Raw genomic sequence first — 24,480 nt, 5'->3', positions numbered from 1 at the left:
GTCTCTAGTTCCAGCTCCTGCCAACCTAGCAGTTCGAAAGCAAGACATTGCAAGTAGATAAATAGGTACCACTTCGGTGGGAAGGTAACAGCGTTCTGTGCGCCTTGGTGTTTAGTCATGCCAGCCACATGACCGCGGAAACGTCTTCGGACAGCGCTGGCTCTTCGGCTTTGAAACGGAGATGAGCACCGCAACCCTAGAGTCGGACTCGACTGGCTTTCGAGCAAGGGAACCTTTACCTTTACAGTGTTAGAAGATGAGCAAGTGAATGAGCCTGAGATGGTGTAGTTGATGTTGTTAGGTCCAGTGATTGTGTTGTCTGGGTGTATGTGGCAGCAAAGTTGTGTTTATTGCAAGCTCTGGTACCAATGTCCATGTTTACATTAGATGTTGTATTATTGTGGGTGAGGAGTTGTTTAGATTCTGGTGAGGAGTTGTTTAAGATCTGGGGGGCTGTCTGTGGGCAGGAAAAGGTCTGCCCCCAGTACTTGTAAAAGAGAACTGTACTTATCGAGTAGAGGTTGTAAGTCACTGATGATGCATTGTTTTGAGTTGAGAGCTGTATGTGACCACTAGTGGTGTTTTGTTATTGTCTCTTTTGCGGCTGTTTTGCAACAGGTTTACTCTGTGTACCATTCTGGCTTTGTTAATCTGTTTCTTGACTTCATCAGGTGGCTGTTTTAGTTCCAAAAAGGTTTATTGTAGAGCCTTCGCTGCCTGCGCAGGAGATGCCACTGATCAGCTGGCCAGTGCTGTGGGGTGTGGGGTGGAGGAAGGAATGCGTGGCTCTGGCAGACCCCGCAGGAACTGCAGCAGCCTGGGAGAGAGGCGGGGGGGGGGTTGCCCCAGAGAGGCAGCAGGGAAGCTTTTCCAAGACTCAGCAGGACAATCGCACTTGGGGATGAGGGAGAGCCGTGGGTGCATGGTTCCAGGAAATCCCGGCTTGGGAGAAGGCCTGGAGGGAAGTGAAACAGGAAGTACCCTGTTTCCCCGAAAATAAGACCTACCCCAAAAATAAATAAGCCGTAGCAGGATTTCTATGCATTTGTGGTATAAGCCCTAGTGTTTCTTCTTGAGAAAAAAGAAATATAAGACAGTGTCTTATTTTCGGGGAAACACGGTAAGTCTCGGAAGGACATTGAGGACACTGGGCAGGGTGGAAAAGGGAAGACTGTGACATAAAAGGGAAGCCATCTCTGGAGGCCAGGGTGGAAATGGACGTGAGAACCGGCTTGCAGAATTACTGAAAATTTAACAATCAGGTCTTGCAAGCCAGGTCAAGCACTTTCCAGCACACCACTGCCCTTAATCCTGGTTTAGGTTCCCTGTTTGTGGGAAGAAAATTAACTTTCATTGTTCCCACTCTTACTGTCTCTCCCATTAACTGGAAACTATTTGCTTATTTTTGGCCCATTACCTTGGATGAATTATATTGCTAGAAGGCCTGTGTCACTTGTTTGTTTTAAATACTGTTAAGGCAATTTCACTGTCTTATTTTGAACACGTGTTGCTTAATTTTTTGCTTCTGTCTTTGAAAAGCTAGAGTTATTAATGCAACTGCAGTGCCCTCTGCAGTTCAATATCTGGTATAACCATAGAACAGCTGTGTCATACAAATTGGCTGGCCTGTATTGTGCCATTGCTGATAAAAGGAAAGACCCAAACATGTGATCCGGCAAACTAGAGACAGCTCACTAAACCTTGGGTTTCTTCCACTACCTGCCCACAATTGAAATGGGGGGGGGGGCAGTGGAATGTTGTCAAGCCCCTGTTAGGCTACAGTAAATAGGTAGTGGAGTATGTCTGGCTTGGTGGGTCACAAGCAATGTTCCCTCTGAGCTGAGTTAGTGTGAGCTAGCTCACAGTTTCTTAGCCTCCAGCTCACACATTTTTGTCATAGCTCAGGAAGGATGACTCCAAGGCAAACTGACTTATGCAGCAGCCAGATTGCCTGCTCACAACTTTAATGCCAGCAGCTCACAAAGTAGAATTTTTGGCCCAGAAGACTCCACAACTTAGAGGGAACATTAGTCACAAGTCAAAAAGGCCTGCAATATTTGAGAAGTCATAAACAAAGATTTTATTCTTTGGCCCCATGGTTTATTTTGCATTAAGCTGCACAACTCGTGATTCACCAGACTGACTACACAAACGAAACCTACCTATCAAGTATTGTGACCTGGTGGGTGTTTTATAAGTGCCTTTGTTTTTGTAGTATTGAGCAGACCTGGTATATCAAAACCAGCATATATAGCTTTCTAACATGGATAACTATTTACCTGTAAATACACAGTGATTATGCTTTGGTAGAATTTCAGGTACCCTATTTACTGCACGAAAGACAGCCCTGAATGTAAGACAACTCAATCTAAAAGTCATTTCCTTAAACAAGCATATGGATAGGCACTAGCAAGGCCACAGCTCTCCGTCCTTTTCCACCAATGGGGTATGCTCTCTATTTCTTTGAGACTACAAAAGTTCCTCTTGGGCAAAGTCGGTCAGGGTTGGGCCTGACTAGTTCTCTTTGGAAGACGAGGAGGTCATGGTGACTAACACTGTGGAGACTAGAGATAGGCACAAACCAAATTTCAAACCAAAATTCATCATGAACTTGGCCCAGTTCATGGTTTGCAAACTTCAGTTCATGCCATCCTGCCCTCACAAGCACCACAAAACTCCCATGAACCTTCCAGGTGGGTTCATGTGGTTCATGTCAACAGACACACTGGCCCCAGGGGCGGGGTTTGGAGAAGGCACCGAAATGGATTCCAAAAGCCATTTAAAGGGAAAGTTCCCTTGAAATTGTTTTTGCAATATCTCCCCTCCCCCTTCCATTCTGCTGGCCTCAGGGAGCTACCGCCAGCAGAAAGGAGGAAGGGAAGATCCGCAAACCTCATGAACCAAACTGGTTCACAGAGTGGGGGAAGTTCGTCGTAGTTTGTGGGACCCAGACCAAACCTCCACTTTCCCGGTTCATGCCCATCCCTAGTGGAGACCAAGACCAGCTCCTGGGTCCCTCAGACCCCCAGGACTCAGACAGGCCATCTGCTGAGGCTATGGCTCATGAATAGGAGCTAGACATGGAGACCACAGAAGAACCTGTCAGCAAAACCTGCCCTTCACTGAGGAACCCATGGGTACCCCTGTAGCACTGAAGCAGAGGAGATGGAGAGCCTGGTTAGAGGCTCAGATCCGGTGGCAGAGTACCCAGTTGGCTGCCTGGGACCTCTCCTCCAGCCATGAGGCTTGTGATGACTAAGATCCATCATGAGGTTTTGCAGGATGCTGGACTAATCTCAGCTGTAAGTTTCTGTCGGATTCTGGCCTTGGTGACAGCTGTATGCCCTCACCTCCATAAATAGCCTCAGTCCTGTTTGGGTGATTTGTGGGATCAGCAGTTCCACTAGAGTGGGCCGGCTCTGCCCTGCCTGCGCTGGAAGACCTCTGACCAGATTGGAGAGCAACCGGGACAATCTTTGCATACATTGCGAAGTCACTGGAAAGCTGTGGAAGTTTCCCAAATGAAGGTGGTGGGTACTCCCTCCCCATTGGGGTTGTGTGTGTGGTACAAATTGTCTTGATCTTGGTGGCCAGTAACACATCCTTGTAGTTAAGAATCTTTTCTAATTCCTTCACAGTTGCCCTTCCCAGTCTCAGTCTCCTTCTGCTTTGTTGGTTGTCATCTCCCTTTTGGTTGATGATGGAGCCATGGAATAGAAAGTCTTGAACAATTTCGATTTCTTCATCATCATCATCCTGAAAGTTGTGTAATCCTCAGTAGTCATGACTTTTGTCCTGATGTTCAGCTGTAATCCTGCTTTGGCGCTTTCTGCTTTAGCCTTCACCAGGAGTGGCTTTAAGTCTTGACTCTTTTCTGCCAGTCATCTGCATATCTCAGATTGTCACGGTTCCTTCCACCAATTTTCACTCCATCTTTGTCTAAATATTATCTAGCGTTCTTTATGTTTTGCATATAGCTTGAGAATTGAGGTTGCAAAGAGCAAAATTATTTCCTGTCTCCATATGGGAGGGAGGAATAGCCAAACATAGCAGGATGTCTTCTTCATCTTCATGGAACCTTCACAATGAATTCAGTGTTCCATGGTGTCTGTGATCTGGGGAGGAGCGTGTTTCATTATTTCAAATGCACATACCACATGGAAGTTGCATCACATTGCAATGCAGTAGTACTGAATGTACTACCTGAGGCTCACTTCCGGTCAGTGTTCTTCCCCTAGCCCTTGCCAAACAAGTAGGCAACCCAGTTAAGATGGAAAGAGGTAGCCTTGAGAACTAGCACAATGTTTTGCAAACATGTTGTATGCTCAATTTCAGCAGCCTCTTTGCTTCCTTTCCTTGTTTGCTTCCGATGAGTATCACCTTGTGAAAGGATGGTATCTTCTGGCTCTTCTGAGAAAGCATTTGAAAACACAAACCACATGTTGTGGCTTATAGTTACCGTAGCAACCCTTACAGAGTGCACAGCACATGCGGATGTGCGTTGCCCTTGATTTTACTTACTCAAAACAAATATTTGTTGAGAAGGAAGCACAGAATTTCATCACTCTTTCAACTGAAACACTGATATTTTTTTTAATATGAATGAAAAAATATGTATTGCTTTTACTGTCTGGAGGTTTTAACCTGTAGATATAGGTAGATCTAACACAACGTGGCAGATGGATTCCCACTTTAGGTGAGCCCAAGTTCTTTAAATAGAATTAATTATTTTTCTTTGAACTGTCTAGTGACGCATGACCAACTGAATTTGAAAGCCCTATCAGTTTCAAAAACAGTTTCGCAGGGGATCTGATGTATAAGAAAAATCAGTCTTTCAAGCTCATGGAATTAGCTGGCAGTTTCTGAAAAATTCTTACATGAGTACAGCACGTGTGTGTGTGTGTGTGTGTGTGTTTAGCAATAAACAGGGCTTTTTTGTAGCAAAAGCCCAGCAGGAACTCATTAGCATAATAGGCCACACCCAACAGCAGAAACTTATTAGCATATTAGGCCACACCCCTGACAGCACCGCTCATTGGCAAATTAGGCCACACCCCATGTTACCAGAAGTGTGCTCATCCAGCCACACCCACCTTTTGCTTCTTATTCTGTTTACCTTGTTTGTTGTCAAAACCTAGGGCTTTTTTGTAGCAGGAACTCCTTTACATGTTAGGCCACACACCTCTAATGTAGCCAATCCTAATGAGTTTCTGCTGTTGGGTGTGGCCTATTATGCTAATGAGTTCCTGCTGGGTGTGGCCAACTTGGAAGCCAGCCGGAACTCCGTTCCTGTGGGTTCCTGCCCAAAAATAGCCCTGGCAATAACTACATAAACAACAGTCAGTACAAAGTTTGAGTTCAATGGCACCTTTAAGACCAACAAAGTTTAATTCTGGGTATAAGCTTTTGTGTGCTTATACCCAGCCAGAATTAAACTTTGTTGGTCTTAAAAGTTTCACAGGACTCAAACGTCGTTCTGTTGCTTCATACCATCATGGCTACCCTCCTGAATCTAGCTGTCAGAATATCAGTGATCTTCATCTTCTCCAAGGGGCAGAGCCAACGTCCATTTCAGATTGCTGTGGGGTTACACTGGTCCTGGAAACTCAAAAATGACTGAAAGGGAGTATAGGAAACAGTGAAAAGATTATGGGTGAAATCCTGCACTATTCCTCCCTTTGCTAACTACATTTTTCTTACACAGAGATAGGGCCCAGCTCTCCAGGGCACTACTACCATTGGCTTAGTGCTAAAATCAGGTCTAGCACAAAAGAGTAAATAAAAAACATAGCTGGCGTTTAAGAGTATTTTTCTTCTTTAGATTAGTACACGTGAGTGCCTACAAGAAATTATGGGGGGGGCATCTTATTTTTGCCTTCCCCACTAATTTCTGCTTTTCCTTCCCGGGAAACCCCTATATCCTCTCTCCTTTTCCTGCTTCCTTTTCTTCTTCTTACTCACCAGCCAACCTACCTTCATCTCTCTGCTGTTTTCAGCTTTCTCTCCACTCCCCCAGAAGACTCTTTTTGGGAAAACTCTATGCAGTGCTGGCCACTGGACTGGGCCAGGCCCAGTTGTGCAGCGGGGAACCTTCAGGAACCCTCCTCCTGGCAGCCCGCGTATCCTCAACTTTCCCTGCTTCTTTCTTTCCTCTCCCCCCTTCAGTTACTCATTTACTTCATTTATACGCTACCTTTCTCTGCCATGGGGACCCAAAATTGCTTGCATCATTCTCCTCTCCTCCATTCATCCTCACAGCAGCCCTGTGAGGTAGGTTAGGCTGAGTGTGTGTGACTGGCCCAAGATCACTCAGTGAGTTTGTGCTGTAACCATTCCACTATGCTGGCTTTCTCAGGTTGCCTGGTGTTGAACAGTAGCAAGCAGCTGGGTCTGGATGAGTCAAGCAAATCATGTGGAGTTTCCGGCTGGTCCTGGCCCCTGGTGTGCTCTCCCTCAAAGGCTAAAACATACCTGCAAAGGACCATGCCCCCCTCCCCCACCTTTTACTGACAGAAGCCAAAGCTGGCAATACTGTTGTGGTTGTTTAGGAAGTCCCACAGTAGCCACTGCGATTTCCTTTCTTAAAGGTACAGGCAATGTTTCTATTATTTGGGGGATAACCCCCCAGTGTTTTGTTTTCTTTTTAAAGATTTCAGATTTTTCCTCAAACCTGCAGTTCTTTCAGTTGTGTAGAAAGATCGACCTTTGATCATAGCCCCAGTCTCTCAATTTAGGTATCCACGGATAGAGCCATGTTGAGAATTCTGTATATTGATTTTCTGTTCGCGCAATTTCTTCCTATCGCTATGAGGGTAAGAGAATATAAGGTCAAAGCCCCGGTGGATTGACTGTTTATATTTACATAACTTTGATATGCACTTTAAAATGTGATCCATGCTATATTTTATCTGTGCCAATAAAGGTTGACTGACTGACTGATTTTCTGTTCAAGAGATCATTTCATATTGATACTGGAGAACCTGTGTACTGTAATTATTAGAGTAGTGGGCTAGGACTGGGAGGTTTGAGGTCAGATCTCTACCCAGCAGTGTAGCTTATTGGGTGACGTTGGATCGATGGGACAAATGAAATGGAAGAAGGCAGGAATATGTACATTGCTGTCAGCTCTTTGGGAGGAAGAAGGGGGATGAATGTGCAATAATAATTCCGCATTTAGGAAAAGGATTCTAGGATTGGCATCTGCAGTTAATACTATTGCTGATTACTTGCTCATCTGTAATATTTTTTCTCAGTCTATCACATTTAAATATACTGTAGATGTTTTCTGGAATAAGGTACTTCTCTGCCTTTTCAGGCCGTTCTTGATGTGATGAGCACTGCCAGATCAGTCACCAGACTTAACTTCCTATTTTTTTACCCACTGTGAAACCACAGAAGGAGCTCATGAGGCATCGCTTTGAGATGTCAGAACTTTGTAGCCAGCCCGTGCTCCCTATCCTAACGCCTTGCCAGCACAAACAACAGGCCGAACAGCAGAAGGCTGGAGTTTAAATTCATGCATTATTTTGACATAATTTTTCTAGGCATAATTTGTAGAAGTTAGCCATTGTTGGGCAGTAATAGCAAGGCCTGAAAGTGCAGCAGACCCTCTCTCTTTGCAAGGGATCCGTTCCCACAATCGCCACAAATGACAAAATCCGTGAATACTGGGTGGGAAGAAGTCTGCTGCTTCCTAGGAGAGAAACAACTAGATTTCCTGCAAAATGTAATGATTATGATGATGGCAAGGTGGGAATAAAAGCAGGCTGGGAAACCACATCATGTGATTTTGGGGGGATGAGAATTAGGATAAGAACCAGAGCTTTCTGGCTTGGCATTAGGCCCAGGGCGGCAGAGCATTCGTTCAGAAGAGGGAGGACCAGCCTTCTTTCATAACGGGTAGAAAAGATGCTAATTCCGTTTAGCTTTTTGTGGACCAACCCCCCCCCCCCCAGCTGCAGTTGTTAAAACAAGGTTTGAAATGTGTGACTCTTCTAATGGTTTGTTTTGTGGTCACTGGTCTGCGCTTCCTTTTGATGCCACTCTGCAGCTGCCTATGGGAGGACAGAAGTGACACCTCTTTCGTGTTATTCTGGATTTCTTCCGTTGCATTTGAGGTTGGCCGGCTTAGTTCTCTCTTTCATTTAAGTTAATGGAATAAAATTATAGAGTCCTGCTGGGTCAGGCCAAGTGTCCATCTAGTACAGAACCTTCCTTTCCATTAGGGATGCCAGCCTCCAGATGGGACCTGGGGATCCCCCCTGGTTTTACAGCTCATCTCCAGACTATAGAAATCAATTCCCCTGGAGAAAGGGGATGCTTTGGAGGATGGACTCTATGGCATTGTACCCCACTGAGGTCCCTGTCCTCCCCAGGTTCCACCCCCAAGTCTCCCAATTTTCCCAACCTGGATCTGGCAATCCTGCCCATGAAAAGTTTATGAAGGCGGCAGTCCTCCCCTGATCCTGCCCCCACCCCCAGGAACTATAGTCCAGATGTGCACTGATGTTAAACGATATGCTTTCTATTGTGCTTAAACTTACAAATATGAGCCAAAGAGTTCCTAATGCGTGTTACATTCAAATCTTGCCTTATAGCCCCTGTAAATAACTGTTTCTAAAACTACTAAGGCTTAAATCACAACAACCAGCAGAACTGCAAGAAGAACATAGGATTTAAATGTTCTCTGACAGCCAACACAGATATCGCCAAGTAATAAAAATGTGCGGTCCATCCAGAGTTAGGCACTATTAGCTCCTCTTGGTTGCAGTAGAAGAATTAGTGGCATGTTTAATTTTCTCCAGTTTAAATTGGAGAAACTTTAAAATTTCTTGACTTTAATTAGGTCACATATAATTTTTTTTAACTGAAAAAGGCTGTGGGTTGGATCCTACCTAAAATGTCCACCTGCATAAGGGGGGGGAAGGATTTTCATTGATTGCTCCCTCCCACAGCAAGCCTCCAGGTTCGCCCCCACCAAGCTACTTTCACATCCCCCTGGAGCAGCATTGGGGGGTGAGGGTGGCAGGGCCGTTGTAGAAGAAGAAGAAGAAGAGAAGAGATTGGATTTATACACCGCCCTTTACTTGGAGTCTCAGAGCGGCTTACAAACTCCTTTCCCTTCCCCTCCCCACAACAGACACCCTGTGAGGTGGGTGGGGCTGAGAGAACTCTGACACAAACTGCTCTTTTTCAAGGACAGCTGTGCCAGAGCTTGTGACTGACCCAAGGTCACATCAGCAGGTGCAAGTGGAGGAGTGGGGAATCAAACCCGGTTCTCCCAGATTAGAGTCCGCACACTTAACCACTACACCAAACCACTACACCTTCCATCAACAGAAGGTGTAGGCAATTGTAGCCTCCAACTGGTGTTACACAAATGAGCCAGTTCTGAAGTCCTTTATGATGCCAAAGTCTTAGCTGTCAGTTTGACATTAAATTTGTGATAGCTGTTTTTAAAACACAGGCCTGCTTTGCCGAGGTGCCACCTACGATTGGCGCTTTAAAATTCTTTTTGTAGTCTTAGCTTTTCTCGATTCTAAACTTAAAACATCTGAGAAAAATAAAGAAAGTGTAAAACAGTAAAAAAAATGTTGCTTTTGTTAGTATTTTGTTTTATTGTGCTATATATATATTTTATATACTTTGAGTAGATATTCGTAAGATTTTTACAGACATTTCACCAACACTTCTTGTCTCAAGTGTTGAACCCTGGAAACAGGCAAAAGGCATGGCAAAAAAACATGAAGTTCTTAAACTGGAAAGCTGCACAGAAATTGGTTGATGCATTCACTCGTGTCCTTGTTCTAGTTAGAACTCAAACCGCTGATCTGCATTAACACAAGGAGCAAGCCAATGTGGAGAAGACCCATAATTAAACATTCTAGCTAATTTTCATGTTTGTCCCCAAAAGTACCATAGTGTAAAAGCTTGCACCATCCAAAACTTATTCTGTGCACTGCCCCACTCTGTATTTCTCCTGGGTTTTTAAGATGGAAAGTTAGTACCTTGTAAAACCAGGTACTACACTTTCTGCCATCTTATTTGTACGGAAAAATATATTTAGTAATAGACTTCACCTCTGCCATTGTTCTGTCTCCTTCAGTTATCCTATTAGAGGATTTTTTAAAAAAAGTTTAGTTCAGTGTTTTAAAATCTTGTTTACCAATCCACATTTTGTTAAATACTCCCCCCTGCATTTTTTATATTTTCTGATCCCACAGGAATTTCATAGGTTTGCTCCTCCTTTTTGACTTTGCAAAATCCCTCACCTCCATGTCAACCAAGTGTTTGGCTTCTCTTCTGCCGCAATTGGCTATGCATTTGGTTAGCATTTTTTTAAAAGAAAGAAATCCTGCCCAGAGACATGTCATAGTCACCCGGTTCTGAAAAAGGAAATCAGTCCACTTAAAAAAAAACAAGTTAAAGTTCTAGGATTAGGATACAAAGGAACAAAGCATTATAAAAAGTAAAGGTTAAAAAAGTGCAAGCTGGTGCATTCAGACGTTGTCTGACAAGGGGTGAAATATGGTGGCATTTTATCCTTTAAGAAGCAAACAAATTGGAGAGGTTTGGGCTTGGACAGTGTGTGACTTCCTCTGAACCACCTCGTCTGTGGAAGAATTCCCCTCCTCAGTCATTCCAGCTCCTGGCCCCCCCTCCCTCTGGTTGCTCTGTCCAACTGTTGCAGTCAGCTTATTGCCACTTTGAAACATATTCCTGGGTGGGAGGGGTTATTGTATTAGTCACATGGTTGATCATGTTGGTGCCCACCGTGTGATTTATTCTTCATGCTAGGGCATTGAAGGGCTGGTTGGATATCTCCAGCAGATGGGGCGAACTTATTTTGTGGGCCCAACAGCGTTCCTTTTTAGGCTCAGTTTGGCTCAAGGGCAGCCATGGATTTACAGTATAACAAATGAAAATGTAGAATCCTAGAAGTATTTATTGTGGACTAGAGGCAGAAATGGCAACAAGACTGCTGTGGAGTAAACGGTTTGAATGCTGCAGACCAATGGTTGAGAATTACGTACAGCTGTGTACTTACTGTATACTCTCTCCCGAAAACACACAAGCTTTTCTAATTATGTGATTATTTTATGCCATTGTCTACTGATCAACACAGAAGTATTGTTAAATGTTTCCTTCCAGATACTGCCTTTGTATCTATCGCTTGCTGTTGTGACAGTTGTAAAATGTATGTATTGGAGTACAGTCATTCAAAGGAAATCAGTTTGGTTTCTGTCTGTTTCTGTGTCAAGAGAACCAGTTCATAATGTGATTTATCCCTCTGGCTTGCATTTCTAATATCCAGGAATGGAAATGTACAGAAATGGATGTTCTGTAACAATCTACGGTGAAAGCATCCTAAGCAACTGTTTTCCTGAGAAGTATACAAATTAAAAACAAAACAAAACAAGGAATCTGATTTCCCTTTTCTTGTCACTGATGTATGTGGTCCCTGAGCTGCTCCCCTGCTCTTGGGAGAGTCAGAATATTGGCTTTCTAAAGAAAGAGTAGTTCAAGCCTTTTGCTGTTGCAACTTTTTCTTTTTTTAAATCAAGTGTCTTGGAAGTATGCTTCAAATGTTCCTTTGGAGTCATCGTTTTCCATTTAGTTCTGTTGTAACAGTAGCCGTGTGCGCATCTCCAATGTCACGGGAGCTTTCTTCATGACCTGTTCGAGCCATACTCGACAATGACAAGCTTCCTTGACGTCTCAAGATTCTCAGTATTGTACTTTTGTATCCTCTGCATGCAAAGAAATAGATTAAAGGATCCAAACAGCAATTTAAGTTCATCAGGAACACAGTGTAGTGGAGGGTCTTCTGGAAGAGTTTTTGAGTACTGCATTCAAGATCACACTCTCCAAACATAATCTTTGTAATCATATGTTTGATAATGGCAACATGATAAGGCGTGAGACAAACAATGAAGACGACAATGATGAAAATAATTATATTGATGGCCTTTCTGTTTGTTCCTGATTTTTCAGCGAGTGGATTTTTCTTGGCATTTTGATAGAGTTTATAACTAATTTTAGAATAACAGACCAGTATAATCCCAAGGGGAATTACATATCCAAGTAAACAGGCACCAAGGAGCATCCAAGGGAGATTTGGTATTTTTTCAAAGTTTGGATATTCCATGCATGTGTTTCTTTTACCTTCTTCGTGTGACAAGGATTGTGTAAGCAATGGGAGAGTCTGTGCTAATACAAGAAACCACACTGAGCAACAAATATATGTGGCGCATCTTACTGTTCTGATCCTGGTGCGCAGTGGATGGACCACAGCGACAAACCTGTCAATGCTCAAGCATGTCATGAAGTTCACAGCGGCATAAATGTTGATGTAAAAGACGAGCGCGGTGAGTTTGCAGAGTAGTTCTCCAAATGGCCAGTGGAAGCCCATTGCATAGTATGCAATTCTCGCAGGCAAAGCAGTAGTAAAAAGAATGTCTGAGACAACAAGATTTGTAGAGTAAAGAGTGGTAGAGTTGATCTTTTTCCTGTTTTTAATGACCACAGTGAGAGCAAGTACATTTCCAAGTACTCCTATTATGAAAATTACACTGTAGAATACAGGCAGTAAGATACGCGCTGAATCTTCATGTTCGTATAAATCACAAGCGGAGTTATTACTTTGGCATGTCGTAGAATCAGGAGCAATTGAGCCTGTTTCCATAACTGGTGTCTCCAGGAAGTTCAGCAGACCTAGCAAAAAAAGAGCAGAAGAAATGGAACTGAGTACAGAGAATCACTGTTTCTCTCTCCAACAATCAGCATTGTGGAAAACTGAAACTTGACAGCAGTGAAATGATTTGTGAAGGTTTTTTTTCCACCTTTAAATCTAGTTCCTTAAAGATTTGGGAATCCCTGAGCTTGAGAATGTATATGTGAAATGTGGGAAAGCAACTTGAATATGAATGTAGTGAGAGCAACTGGTTTCTTAAAATTAAAACTAGAATGGTATCAACCCACAAACTGGTGAAGTTATAGAGAAACCTCTTTCCTTGAAGTGAGAATATGAATCTGGACCTGTAAGAAGCACTACAGACTTTTATCTGAAGTGTTTGTTGGGATGCACCAAAAAAAAGAAAAGTGAGGAGTTTTGAGACTAGTTTTGTGTTTCTACTTATATTTTTCTCTTCCATGCCGGACACATTAACTTGTTTTAAGCAGCCTTATAAATGTTATTGCTTTGGAATTAAGAGTGACATCTCATGTGACATTAATTATGATCCCTTCACATATGCTGTTCTCAGGGCTATTTTTGGGCAGGAACACACAGGAACGGAGTTCTGGCTGGCTCCCAAGTTGGCCACGCCCAGCAGGAACTCATTAGCATAATAGGCCACACCCAACAGCAGAAACTCATTAGGATTGACTACAATTAGGGGTGTGCGGCCTAACATGCAAAGGAGTTCCTGTTCCAAAAAAAAAAAAAGCCCTGGGTTTTGTCAACAAACAAGGTAAAGAGAATAAGAAGCAAAAGGTGGATGTGGCTGGGTGACCACACTTCTGGTAACACGGGGGTGTGGCCTAATATGCGAATGACCTGTGCTGTCAGGGGTGTGGCCTAATATGCTAATTAGTTCCTGCTCTTGGGTGTGGCCTATTATTTATTTATTTATTATATTTATACCCCGCCCATCCCGCAAGTGGGCTCAGGGCGGCTAACACAGCGGCTAACGCATTATGCTAATGAGTTCCTGCTGGGCTTTTTCTACAAAAAGAGCCCTGGCTGGTCTTAATGGACCAGACTATCTTCTGCACTGCTGGACTGTTTGGTTTATTTGGGTAGTTTAGATTGCAGTTCTGGAGACGAAGGAACCGCTCGGCTAAGCTGAACTGTTCTTATCTATACACATCAAACTGCCCATCGAACTGCTTAGGAATTTGGGCAAAACTTTGCACCTGTTGATACAAGAGGCTGAGAACCTCCCCCTCTGATTACAGAGTCCCAAGCATAGAGAAGAAAAAATGGCTGAGAAGAAGCCCAGATCCATACTCTTCCATTGCAATCGGCCAAGAATTTACATATCGATGATCTACTACAAAATGGAAAGGGGGACTTTGGGTCCCCATTGGGCAAAAAAGTGGGGTATAAATGAAGTAAATAAACATATATTACCCTCCTTCCACCCCTGCTGTGGGAGGCGGAATAGGTTTGTGAGACCCTGCCAGGTGCATACTTGTATTATCACATTTTTTCTTTTCTTTGTGCGCAAGCTCTTTTCTTGCTTTCCTCACGATGCTGCGTTATTTCTCAAATACTTCTAGAAACAAACCCACTCCTATTGCTAGTTTGTCTTCCTTCATTTTGTACTGTAAACTTTTCTTCCAGTTGAGCACTCCCCCCCCCCTCAATGTATAATTGTAGCTAGTTTTGCTGGCTAGTAGGAGCTCAAAAAATGGCTCAGTGTTGGACAGGTGGTGCTAAAAATTGGGCTTTACTACTTCAGACAGTCGGTGAAGGATTACATTTTTCAAAATCCCTGCACATTAAACATTCCCTGTAAGTGAAAAGATAGCATGGCATGTGAAGGAGTAGGCAGAACTTTTCTCCCTGGCGTGATATTTTTGTTAACCTACAGGGAGTTTTTACATGGGGGAGGATTCCATTAAAACTATGACCCCCCCCCGAAGTCTGCAGTGGTGCTGCCCATTCTACTCGCCCCTTTTGCTGTGTGTATACACCAAACCTAGGAGTAGCTGAGAAGAGAAAGGCTTGGTTGTTGGAGATAGCGGTTTTAAAAGTTAAAAATATGTTTGGTTATAGTGGTTGAAGAAGTGGTTGTGTGCCTGCAGGTCCCAAGCTTCTGTGCAATTTTTGTACTTTGCTGAACGTAGCATGTTGTATGGTTAGCAACCCAAATTGCATCACTCGCAACCCAAATTGCATCACTCGCCACGGTATAGTATGGCTATCTTGTAGCATAGTTAATGGTCTAACTATCTTAACATGCTTTCTGCACTTTTGTAGCCATTTGTGATTATTAGAACTCCTTTTCTCTCTTTTTACATTTTGTGCAGGAGAACAAGCAACCCTTTTACCATCCTATAGTATAGGGTTGTGGTCATACGTGCCAGAAAAAATGGGGGGGGGAGGCTATTTTCTCCCTGAGGAATTTGACCCACAGTTGCGCGATCACACAGTCCTTGGTAGTTGCGGGCACAGCCTGCCACTGCATGATCAGATGCGACCGCAGGTGAGTCGGGGGGGGGGGGGTTGCCATTTGTTTCCAATGCACTTAAACAAGGAGTTGATAAATTGCATCTCTGCACTGAGGGCTCCCTATGGAGTTTGCGATGATGCGCATACTGAGAAGGGGGGGGGAACAATGGCATGGAGTCGGGATGGCCTGATCAGACCATCCTGACGCCATGAGAGCGCGCTGGAGCGATCAGAAATGGGAAACTCCATCCGTGGTCCATCGCAACCCGTTTACTACCAGATTTTCCCCAATGTCTTTTAACTCCACTTCTGTGGCGGAGCAGAGTGAGTTGCCAACGGCTTGAGGGCGCTTCCCAGATGTTGTTATCTGATTGCACCCTTTAAATCTACCCAACATTCGCCCCTATGGCGGGTCTAATTGTGCGTATGATCGCAGCCTAGGACTTGAATGAAACACTGTTAGCTGTATAAATAGCATTGAAACGCCTGTGTGAAAAAATGTGACTGTTCCCTGGAAGGCCAGATAATGAAACTGAAGCTCAAATACTTTGGCCACCAAATGAGAAGGGAGCACTCACTGGAGAAGACCCTGATGCTGGGAAAGATTGAAGGTCAAAGAAGACGGGGACGGCAAAGGATGAGATGGTTAGACAGTGTCAGCGATGCAACGAACATGAAATTGAGCCAACTTCGGAGGACGGCGGAAGACAGGAGAGCCTGGCGGGAGATTGTCCATGGGGTCGCGAAGAGTCGGACTCGACTGTGCGACTGAACAACAACAACAAGTGTAGTTGCTTGTCATCCTTGCTTTGCTTCCATTGGAGTGGAATTTGTGGTGCATTTTCATCAGCAAGAATAGCTCCTTTAGCATAAAAGAATATCTGCTGTAAAAAAAAAAGTAGCAAAAGGGACCGACTGTTAAAAGAGAAGGAAGACAGATGCAGAGAAGAGGAAGGAAGAGGGATGTTACTGGCCCAGCGCCTAAGAGTTCTGGTTTCAAAGGGTAGGGAACTTTTATTGAAAAGCATGAGCAGATGGCACGGTTCCTCCCAGATCCCCAGAATTTTACTGTCTAGTTAGCTTATGGTGGCTCAAGTGGTTAAGACACTGAACTGCAGGCTGTAGAAGGTCAGTAGTTCAGCAGTTCGAGACCCGGGTGCCGCATGATGGAGTGAGCTCCCATCTCTAGCTCCAGCTCCTGCCAACCTAGCAGTTCGAAAGCAAGAAATTGCAAGTAGATAAATAGGGACCACTTCGGTGGGAAGGTAACAGCGTTTTGTGCGCCTTGGTGTTTAGTCATGCTGGCCACATGACCACGGAAACGTCTTTGGACAGCGCTGGCTCTTCAGCTTTGAAACGGAGATGAGCACCACAACCCTAGAGTCGGATTCGACTGGCTTTCGAGCAAGGGAACCTTTACCTTTACCTAGCTTATGGTAATTGGTTTCTAGTCATATTGACAGCCCTGGAATTTATTGCAAAGAAACTAGAGTTTGTTGCCCTTTTGGAAACATAATTGTTTTAATCCAACTAGGGATCATGTTAGGATAGCCAACCTCCAGGTGGGGCCTGGAGATCTCCCAGAATTACAACCAATTTCCAGACAATAGAGAGAAAATGGCTGCTTTGGAGAGTGGCCTCGGTGGCATTATACCTGCCGAGGTCCCTCCCCTGTCCTCCCCACCCAAGTCCCACTGTCTGCAGGCTCCACCTCCCAAATGTCTAGGAATTTCCCAACCTGGAGGTGACAACCCTAGATCCTATGCACCCAGGAGCAGGCATCTGCGCATGGGTCCTTGGCTATATATGCATGCTAATAGGTGCTGCTCATGTGATTTCCAGTCCAATCCCTGGCAAAGCCAAGCAGATCTGGGTCTCATTAATGGCTAGGTGAAAGATCTCCAGCGGACTCCTATGTAAGCTGCCTTGCATCGATAAAGGAAGAAAGGTAGAATACAAGTGGAATATAAATGTAACAAATAAAGAAATAACTTGGTTCCATTTTGTATTCTGCCAAATTCAAGGAAGTGGAGTGGATCCAACCTTCCTTCCAGAATCGTTCCTTCAGCCTATGGAGCCTTCCTCCAACTTAAGTGGCTCAGGGGAAGGATTGAGACTACTCAGGGGAGTGGTAGGATAGGGCTAGGATCCACCAGTAATGGGCTATTTTTTCCTAGTTTAACAAAACCTAATCAACGATAAACAAAAAAAACACCTTAGTAAAGGAATGTCCCTCTGTTTTAATTTTCAAGAGCAGACAAGTAAGCTGATCTACTTGGTAAAGGAGAGGAAAGTTATCAAAATTCAGGAAGAGGGTGAACACATTAAATTGTTTATGCACAATGTCTGTATGCAGCATGATGTGGAATTCTTTGTTTCCACAAAAAATACAAGCTAGAATTTTCACACAATTCATAGGTTTAAAGCACTTCCACCTGCACAAATGGGCGGGCAGGTAGTATGTCTGTATGAAATCTTTGACCCTCAAGAGCAATTTTTCACGAGTCACTGGGAGTGCAGCCAGAAGAGGGAGATGGGAAAGATCCATTCTTCAAATGGAGTTCCTCTGTGGGTTGGATCCTGCCAGCTTCACTTAATCTTGTCCAGACTCCTCTTTACAACAGCCCCCATCCCACATGGCTTTTGTACATGCAAGTCCCATGATTCCTAGCAGGGTACTTTTGGGTGATCAAAATGAACCCCTCATGCCTTTTACAACTGCCGAAGAGCTGATGGGATGCAACTCTACAATTCTCTGAATCCTGACCATGACCTTTGTTGCCGTGGTACATAGCAATTCCTATCTCTTCAGAGTTCCCCTCCTCTTCCTTTGAAAAACTAGGGGGAGTTTGATTGGAGACCTTGTATGGTGCTGTTCCCCCAAGGATTCTTGGGTAGTATCAGGAGGGACACACACAGGTAGATAGATTTGACCGTGATGTGCTGGGCAAGGCAATTAATAACTTTGTTTCTTGCTTCATAAAATACATTGATGATCATATGAAAAGTGTTTTGGTCTTGATCTTGAACAGTCCAAAGTGGCACCCAATTCTACTTTATTATGCAAACATTTTAAAACTGGTGTGATTGCTTGTGAAAAGTTAGAAAACCCTGTATCATCTGCTGACTTCAACTGAAAGAAAGCAACACTGAAGGAAACATTCAAAACTCCAGTGAGAAAAACTCTGATAATTGTTTGGGAAGAACCTAGGGGAGGCAGCATGGTATAGTCTGATCTCATCAGAAGGCTAAGTAGGGTCGGTACTTGGAAGGGAGGCCACCAGGAAAGACTCTGCAGAGGAAGGCCATGGCAAACCGCCTTTGCTTCTCCCTCACCTTGAAAGCCCCTTGCTGGGGTCGCCATAAGTCAGCTGTGACTTGACAGCACTTTACACACACAACATTTATGATAACTGATCACAATTACCTCTTGCACTAATGTGGTTTTAAAAGTACATTTATGATCTGCTCTTGTGGCGCTGTTATCGCTTAAAAGATGAACAACTGTAACGCCAAACATATATGTCAGTCTAAGTCCACAAATACCGTTTTGGCTGCCAAAAACACTTTTGGTGCAGTCTATATTGTGTGGAAATCATTAGCAACTTCAAAAGACCCCAATTTACAGTCGTCAGAAAAGATTTAATTGTATTGGTTTGGATGTGGTAAGTCTTGTTCCTGGGAGAATAACATTGTTGTAATAATTGGCATGGCTGTCTGCAGTTCCTTGCTGCCTCACTGACAATGTTGTAAGACTGAGTATCTCTTGGTTTAAATGAAAATAACAGCATATTCTACAAATTCATTAAAAGTCACTAAGGCGGCAGTCTGAAGAACACTTCCCTGGAAGCAAATTCCATTCAATAAGATGGGACTTCTTTCTGAATCCTACTTAAGATTGTTCCCTGTGGCTGCAGTTCCTTGCTGACTTGTTTGCAAATAATGTCTGTGTGCTTTACTTCTGAGTAAATGTGCATAGGTTTTCACTGTAAGGCTGCAGTCTAAACTTACTGGGGAGTCAACCGCATTCAACTTAGTGGAGTTTTAGTAGGCATGCAGTGATTGGGTTGTACTCATAAGAACAGTGAGAGGGCTCTCTAAAGCAGTGAAATCTTTGTTGTGTTAGAAACTCTACAAGCATAGGTGCAGTAGTGGTGGGAATAAAAAGCCTAGTGAAAAGGTTTTCAAGATAAAATATTTGTCAAAGGGCAGTCTTTAAACACAAGTAGCAGGCGCTTAGTAATATTAGTCCTTAGTAATGTCCTGAGACATCTTAATTTGTTACCGCTGTTTCAATACAGGTGTTTTCAGAAAGTATAAGACCACCAAAAAGCTCCTTGTAGCGTATTTTGTTAAAGAAGTCGTGCTGACTTAAATACTGCAAAGTTTTGTTGTTAAGAAGAATGAAATATTTACTCAAAGTAATGGCACTATTCATTTGTTTTTGTATTTTTAAACAGTTAGTGTACTAACAAAAAATGGTTTTGTCACTGAAAGACAAACTAATAGACAAGTGGCTAGTCCTGATACTTCAGACTTGTTTTGGCTACGGAGTAATACCATAAATATATATATATATTTCTTACTGTTTCTTCTTTCCCTGCCTAAAAGAGTGCCCCCTTCACAGCCACCTTAGAAAACCAGACTCCCTGCAGTACAACAGTGGATACCCTGGTTTAAAATAATTTTTAAAAGAAAGAAAGAAAAGAAAGCATTCTCTACTTACGTATCAGTAGTATAGTAAGCCCACTGTGCTCTATATGTGAACGCCACACATTACAAGTGTGACAGTTTCCCCTTTGCACATTGTTTTCAAGAGTGATTATGTCAGACTGTCCTTTTATGGAGTTTTCCCCTCCCTTTAGCTGAACTCTACCTAAAACTTTTATGGGAAGTGAGAATATCTATTTAGCTCACATTTGTTTTTCATGCTTCTTTTTTGAAAGAAGGGGCAAGTCCTGCTGCTCTTCAAAAATATATTTGTGGCCTTCACAAATCAGAACTTCTTAAAAACGATAGAACTTCCAGATGCAGTTTATTACTAGAGTAAACCTGAAAGTGTTAGTATTTTATCAAAATCTGATTCTACATGGATCTGCTGTGCTGATCCTATTTATGAGCTGGGACAGGTGATATAAGTAGTGCCTTAAGCTGCCACACAAGTACTGTGAAATCTTGTCCCATGCAAGAAAGACAGAACCTTCCCACTCTGCTCCTCCAAGGAAATCGTCCATTGTAAAGCTGTATGTAGACTAGAGATGGTTCTTTGAGTTGATATTGAGACAGCAAGCCACGTAGCTTTGCAGAGAAAAGACACTTTGCCCAGTTCTGGAACACAGTGCATAAGGCTGATTTCTTTGTCTTAATTAATAATGCTGCCACCTTGGTTTGGCCTCTCATTGTTCTATCGTTCAGTGTTTCTCATTGTTCATTTCCTTGCCGCTCTGGTGACATCTAGCTGGAGGAATGACATTGGTGAGAGGTGAATTACTTAGTACTTTCACAATGAGGTGTTTTCTGGGCACTGCCATAGGGAGGAACCGTATTCAGTCCGCTAAGTGGCTAGTCCGTTGACACGCTTCTGGAGTGGTGTGAGATTGCATGATGGTGTGACGATGACTGACTTTTGAACAGTGTTCCAAAATGAAAGAAATGGCTTCAAATGCAAACGCACTTCTAATAATAATATTGTAATGAGGTGTTTTCTGGGCACTGCCATAGGGAGGAACCGTATTCAGTCCGCTAAGTGGCTAGTCCGTTGACACGCTTCTGGAGTGGTGTGAGATTGCATGGTGATGTGACGATGACTGACTTTTGAACAGCGTTCCAAAATGAAAGAAATGGCTTCAAATGCAAACGCACTTCTAATACTAATAATATTGTAATCACATTGGAAAGGGTTTAAAGTAACAAATCATCAAAACAGAGTTTCTGTGATCTGTGCTTTTAAAAAAATTAGCGGGATGGTTCTTTGTTTCCGTAAGCATGTAAGTAGTATAGCTGTTCTAGGAATATAATCGCCCCTTGATATGTCTGTAAAATCTCCATGCCCACCTCCATAAATCTCTCCAATTCAAATAAAAGCGAGAAAATCCACCAGTTTGGGCCTTGTATCTGAAGGATCACCTGCTTTGCAGTGGAGATCATCAGAGGTCCTACTCTGTGTGCCCCGACTGAGAGTGGCAAGATTGGCCTTCTCTGTTGTGGTGCCGTGATGCTTGAACTCCTTCCCCATGTGGGTTTGCCTGGTGCAAAATTTGCAGTCTTTCAGCTGCCGTTTCTATTAGCATTTGGGTAATTTTCTTTCTGTGGGCATATTAACAGATATACCCTGCTTTTGTGCTGTTAGCTCATAATGTGGGTTTAGGGTGAATCTCTGATTCTGAAAAAGATATCCTCACTGCTGTTTTGTGTGTGTGTGGGGGGGGTCAGTTTTTAAAGCAACATTTTTGTACCTCTTTAAATTGTGATGTTTGTATTGCTACATTTTGCAGCATGGTGTAAGGGTTAGAGTTAGGGCTGCCAAGTAGGGGTGGGTGGCGGGTAAACCCCCGCTTTGGCAGCCCGATTTCCGCCGCCGTGGAATCGTTCCCCGGGGAGAACTCCGCCCCCCGAAGCGCAGCGCGGCTGCGTCACCACAGGTGACGCAACCACGAAGATCACGTTGGGGGCGTGGCCCCGATCGTCGGAGGGAAAACTCTATGGTTTTTCCTCCGATGATCGGGGCCATGCCCTCAACGTGATTGACGTTGCGCGTCACTTCGCGCACGACGAGGGACGGCTCCCGGAGCGTGGCGAGGCTCCCCTGCCGGTGAGTAAAAATCACTTGGCAACCCTAGTTAGAGTGTCTGACTAGGGCCTGGGAGACCCAGGTTCAAATCCCCACTCTGTCATGGAAGCTTGCTGGGTGACCTCGGGCGAGTCACACACACTTAGCCTAACCTACATCACAGGGTTGTTGTGAGGATAAAATGGAGACGAGAATGATGTAAGCTGCTTTGGGTCTTCATTGGAGAGAAAGGTGGGATATAAATGAAGTAAGCAAATGAATATACTGTGTAAAGCACAAGGTTCAAATGCTTCGAATAAAAAACCTTGCATATGACTAATTGGAGAAGAAAGTCAGACAAAAGGCAGGAGTCAGAGGACATCTGAGATTTATCTATCATTTAAACCTAGAAATAAGATTCTTTTGAATAGCAAGGAAGGTAGGGATAGCTGTGACGTGGTTGTCTGTTTAAGGGCGTTAGAATACTGGTATCTTAAGAGACACATGGGATTCTCTGGCAAAGAATGGAGAGATTAACCGTGCAGTCCTAAGAACACTTTCCAGGGAGTAAACCCTGCTGAAAAAAGAGCTCAGTAGAATTCTAAGTAAACTTGCTTAGGATTGTTCTCTGTGGTCTTTTTATTTCTAAGGGACTGTCCTGATATATTCTGTACTGCCTGGATTTTTTTTTTAGGGGCAGAAACTCCCACAGAAAAAATGTTTGAGGGTTTTTTTGTTTTGTTTTTTAAGGTCACCACGTCTACGATGACGTAGATGTAACCTAAAAAGCAGTGCACACTAGAGGGTCATTCTAGAGGAAATTACCATGGGTATCATTCTCTGCAAGTTTTAGTTCCCCAAATCATTTCAGGAATTTGGTGTGGGGGATTTTGCATGAGTAAATTCCACACCGTCAACAAGAATCATAATCCATAATTTAGTGTTAAGTAAGATTTATTCAAACAGTTACTGACAGGTGTCTGTGCAAGGTGATTTTTAAACGGCCTTTTAAGAGCTCAACATTCTACACCATTGCATTTGTAAAAAAACACACCATTTTATTAAAACTCATAGGAAAATATTACATGTTAGCATGGATGTGAACAAGTATTTAGCATGACAGCATCTACTGTTTATACGTGTGGTGTTTATCTCTGTATATATGAACATAATGTGTATATGTATATATGAACATAAATTCAGAGTGCCTGTTTCAAGTCAGTTTTGGTAATTCCAGTGAAAAATGTGCTAGTGAGTATCGTGCACACAAAAAGCTGCCCATTTAGATAATCATGATGAAAAAATGCACATGAAACTGCTTTTAGAGCCAAAATACAGTCTGTGTGGATGTTAAGTTCCATCCAGTCACTTCTGACTGATGGTGGCCCTATGAATCAATGTCCTCCAAAACATCCTGTTGTTAACCACCTTGCTCAGGTCTTGCAAACTGAAGTCAAATCCATCTCATGTTGGATTTTCTGCTTGGATTTTCTTTTCCTGCTACCTTCAACTTTTCCTGGCATTATTGTCTTTTCCAGTGACTTCTTCTCGTAACGTGACCAAAGCACAATAGCCTCAGTTTAGTCATTTTCGCTTCTAGGGAGAGTTGAGGCTTGACTTGATCTAGAACCTGCTTATTTGTCTTTTTGTCATTCCACAGTATCCATAAAATTCTCCTCTAGTGCCACATTTCTAATGAATCAACTTTCTTCCTGTCAGCTTTCTTAAAATACAGTCTGCAGTCTTACTGTATGTCTTACTGGACTGTACATTAGATGCTGATTCCTATAGCCTTCCTTCCTGGTATGTCAGTTTTGAATCTCTGGAGAGATTTGTGCAGGAAGGAGCATTCAACATTTGAACTCCCACACGCAGTTTGAGGAGGAGGAGGAGAGGAGATTGGATTTATACCCTGCCCTTCACTACCCAAAGGAGTCTCAGAGCAGCTTACAAACTCCTTTCCCTTCCCCTCCCCACAACAGACACCCTGTGAGGTAGGTGGGGCTGAGAGAGGTCGTTCAAGGACTGCCCTTTCAAGTATGTGATGTGAATGCTTGTTAGCAGGGGTGTTTGGGGGCTGGAGTGCACCGGAGCACTGCTCCGGCAGCCCAAGAGCCCGCACAAATGGCAGCGGCGGCAAGTCCCACCCCCAGCTCCCCGCGCCATAGTGCTTGGGGCTGGGGGGAGGCGCAGAGAGCCCCGCAGCCGGGTCCCCCGGGCCCGCATCGGAGCGGTGGGGCCGGGGGGAGGTGCGAAGAGCCCTGCCGCCGGCGCTGAAGCAGTAGGTAAGAGATCAGTGGGGGTGGCAGGGACTTGATGAGGGGGTGGGAGAGGCTCCCTCCCTCCATCCATCCCTTTGCCTTCTTTTCCTCCTTTCCTTTCCTTTCTCTGTTTTCCTTCTTTTCCTTCCTTCCTTCCTCTCTTATCCTCCTTTCCTTCTCTCTTTCTTTCATTTCCTCCTTTCCTTCTCTCCTTTTCCTCTTTACTTCCTTCTTCCCTTCTCTTTTTTGTTTCCCACCTTCTTCTTTTCTTT

General features: G+C 43.7%; 2 protein-coding genes across 2 annotated transcripts in view; one reads left to right on the top strand and one right to left on the bottom strand.

The window, feature by feature from the left end:
- The window catches only part of UBAC2 (UBA domain containing 2), a 117,115-nt gene that overhangs the window by 29,139 nt on the left and 63,496 nt on the right, over positions 1 to 24,480 (top strand). The window lies entirely within an intron of this gene.
- Positions 11,600 to 12,689, bottom strand: GPR183 (G protein-coupled receptor 183). The gene has a single exon (XM_015415090.1). The coding sequence runs from the start codon at positions 12,683 to 12,685 to the stop codon at positions 11,600 to 11,602; it is 1,086 nt and encodes a 361-aa protein (XP_015270576.1). The 5' UTR covers positions 12,686 to 12,689.

This window comes from Gekko japonicus, unplaced genomic scaffold, assembly GCF_001447785.1.
Source record: "Gekko japonicus isolate JY-2015 unplaced genomic scaffold, Gekko_japonicus_V1.1 scaffold52, whole genome shotgun sequence".
In the NCBI taxonomy this organism is placed as follows: Eukaryota; Metazoa; Chordata; class Lepidosauria; order Squamata; family Gekkonidae; genus Gekko; species Gekko japonicus.
Note: the sequence above shows the minus strand (reverse complement) of the source record. Positions and strands in the feature narration are given on the sequence as shown.

Bases quoted from the DNA above. Each gene is read 5' to 3' on its own strand.
- GPR183 (XM_015415090.1), bottom strand. From the start codon at position 12,685: ATGGAAACAGGCTCAATTGCTCCTGATTCTACGACATGCCAAAGTAAT.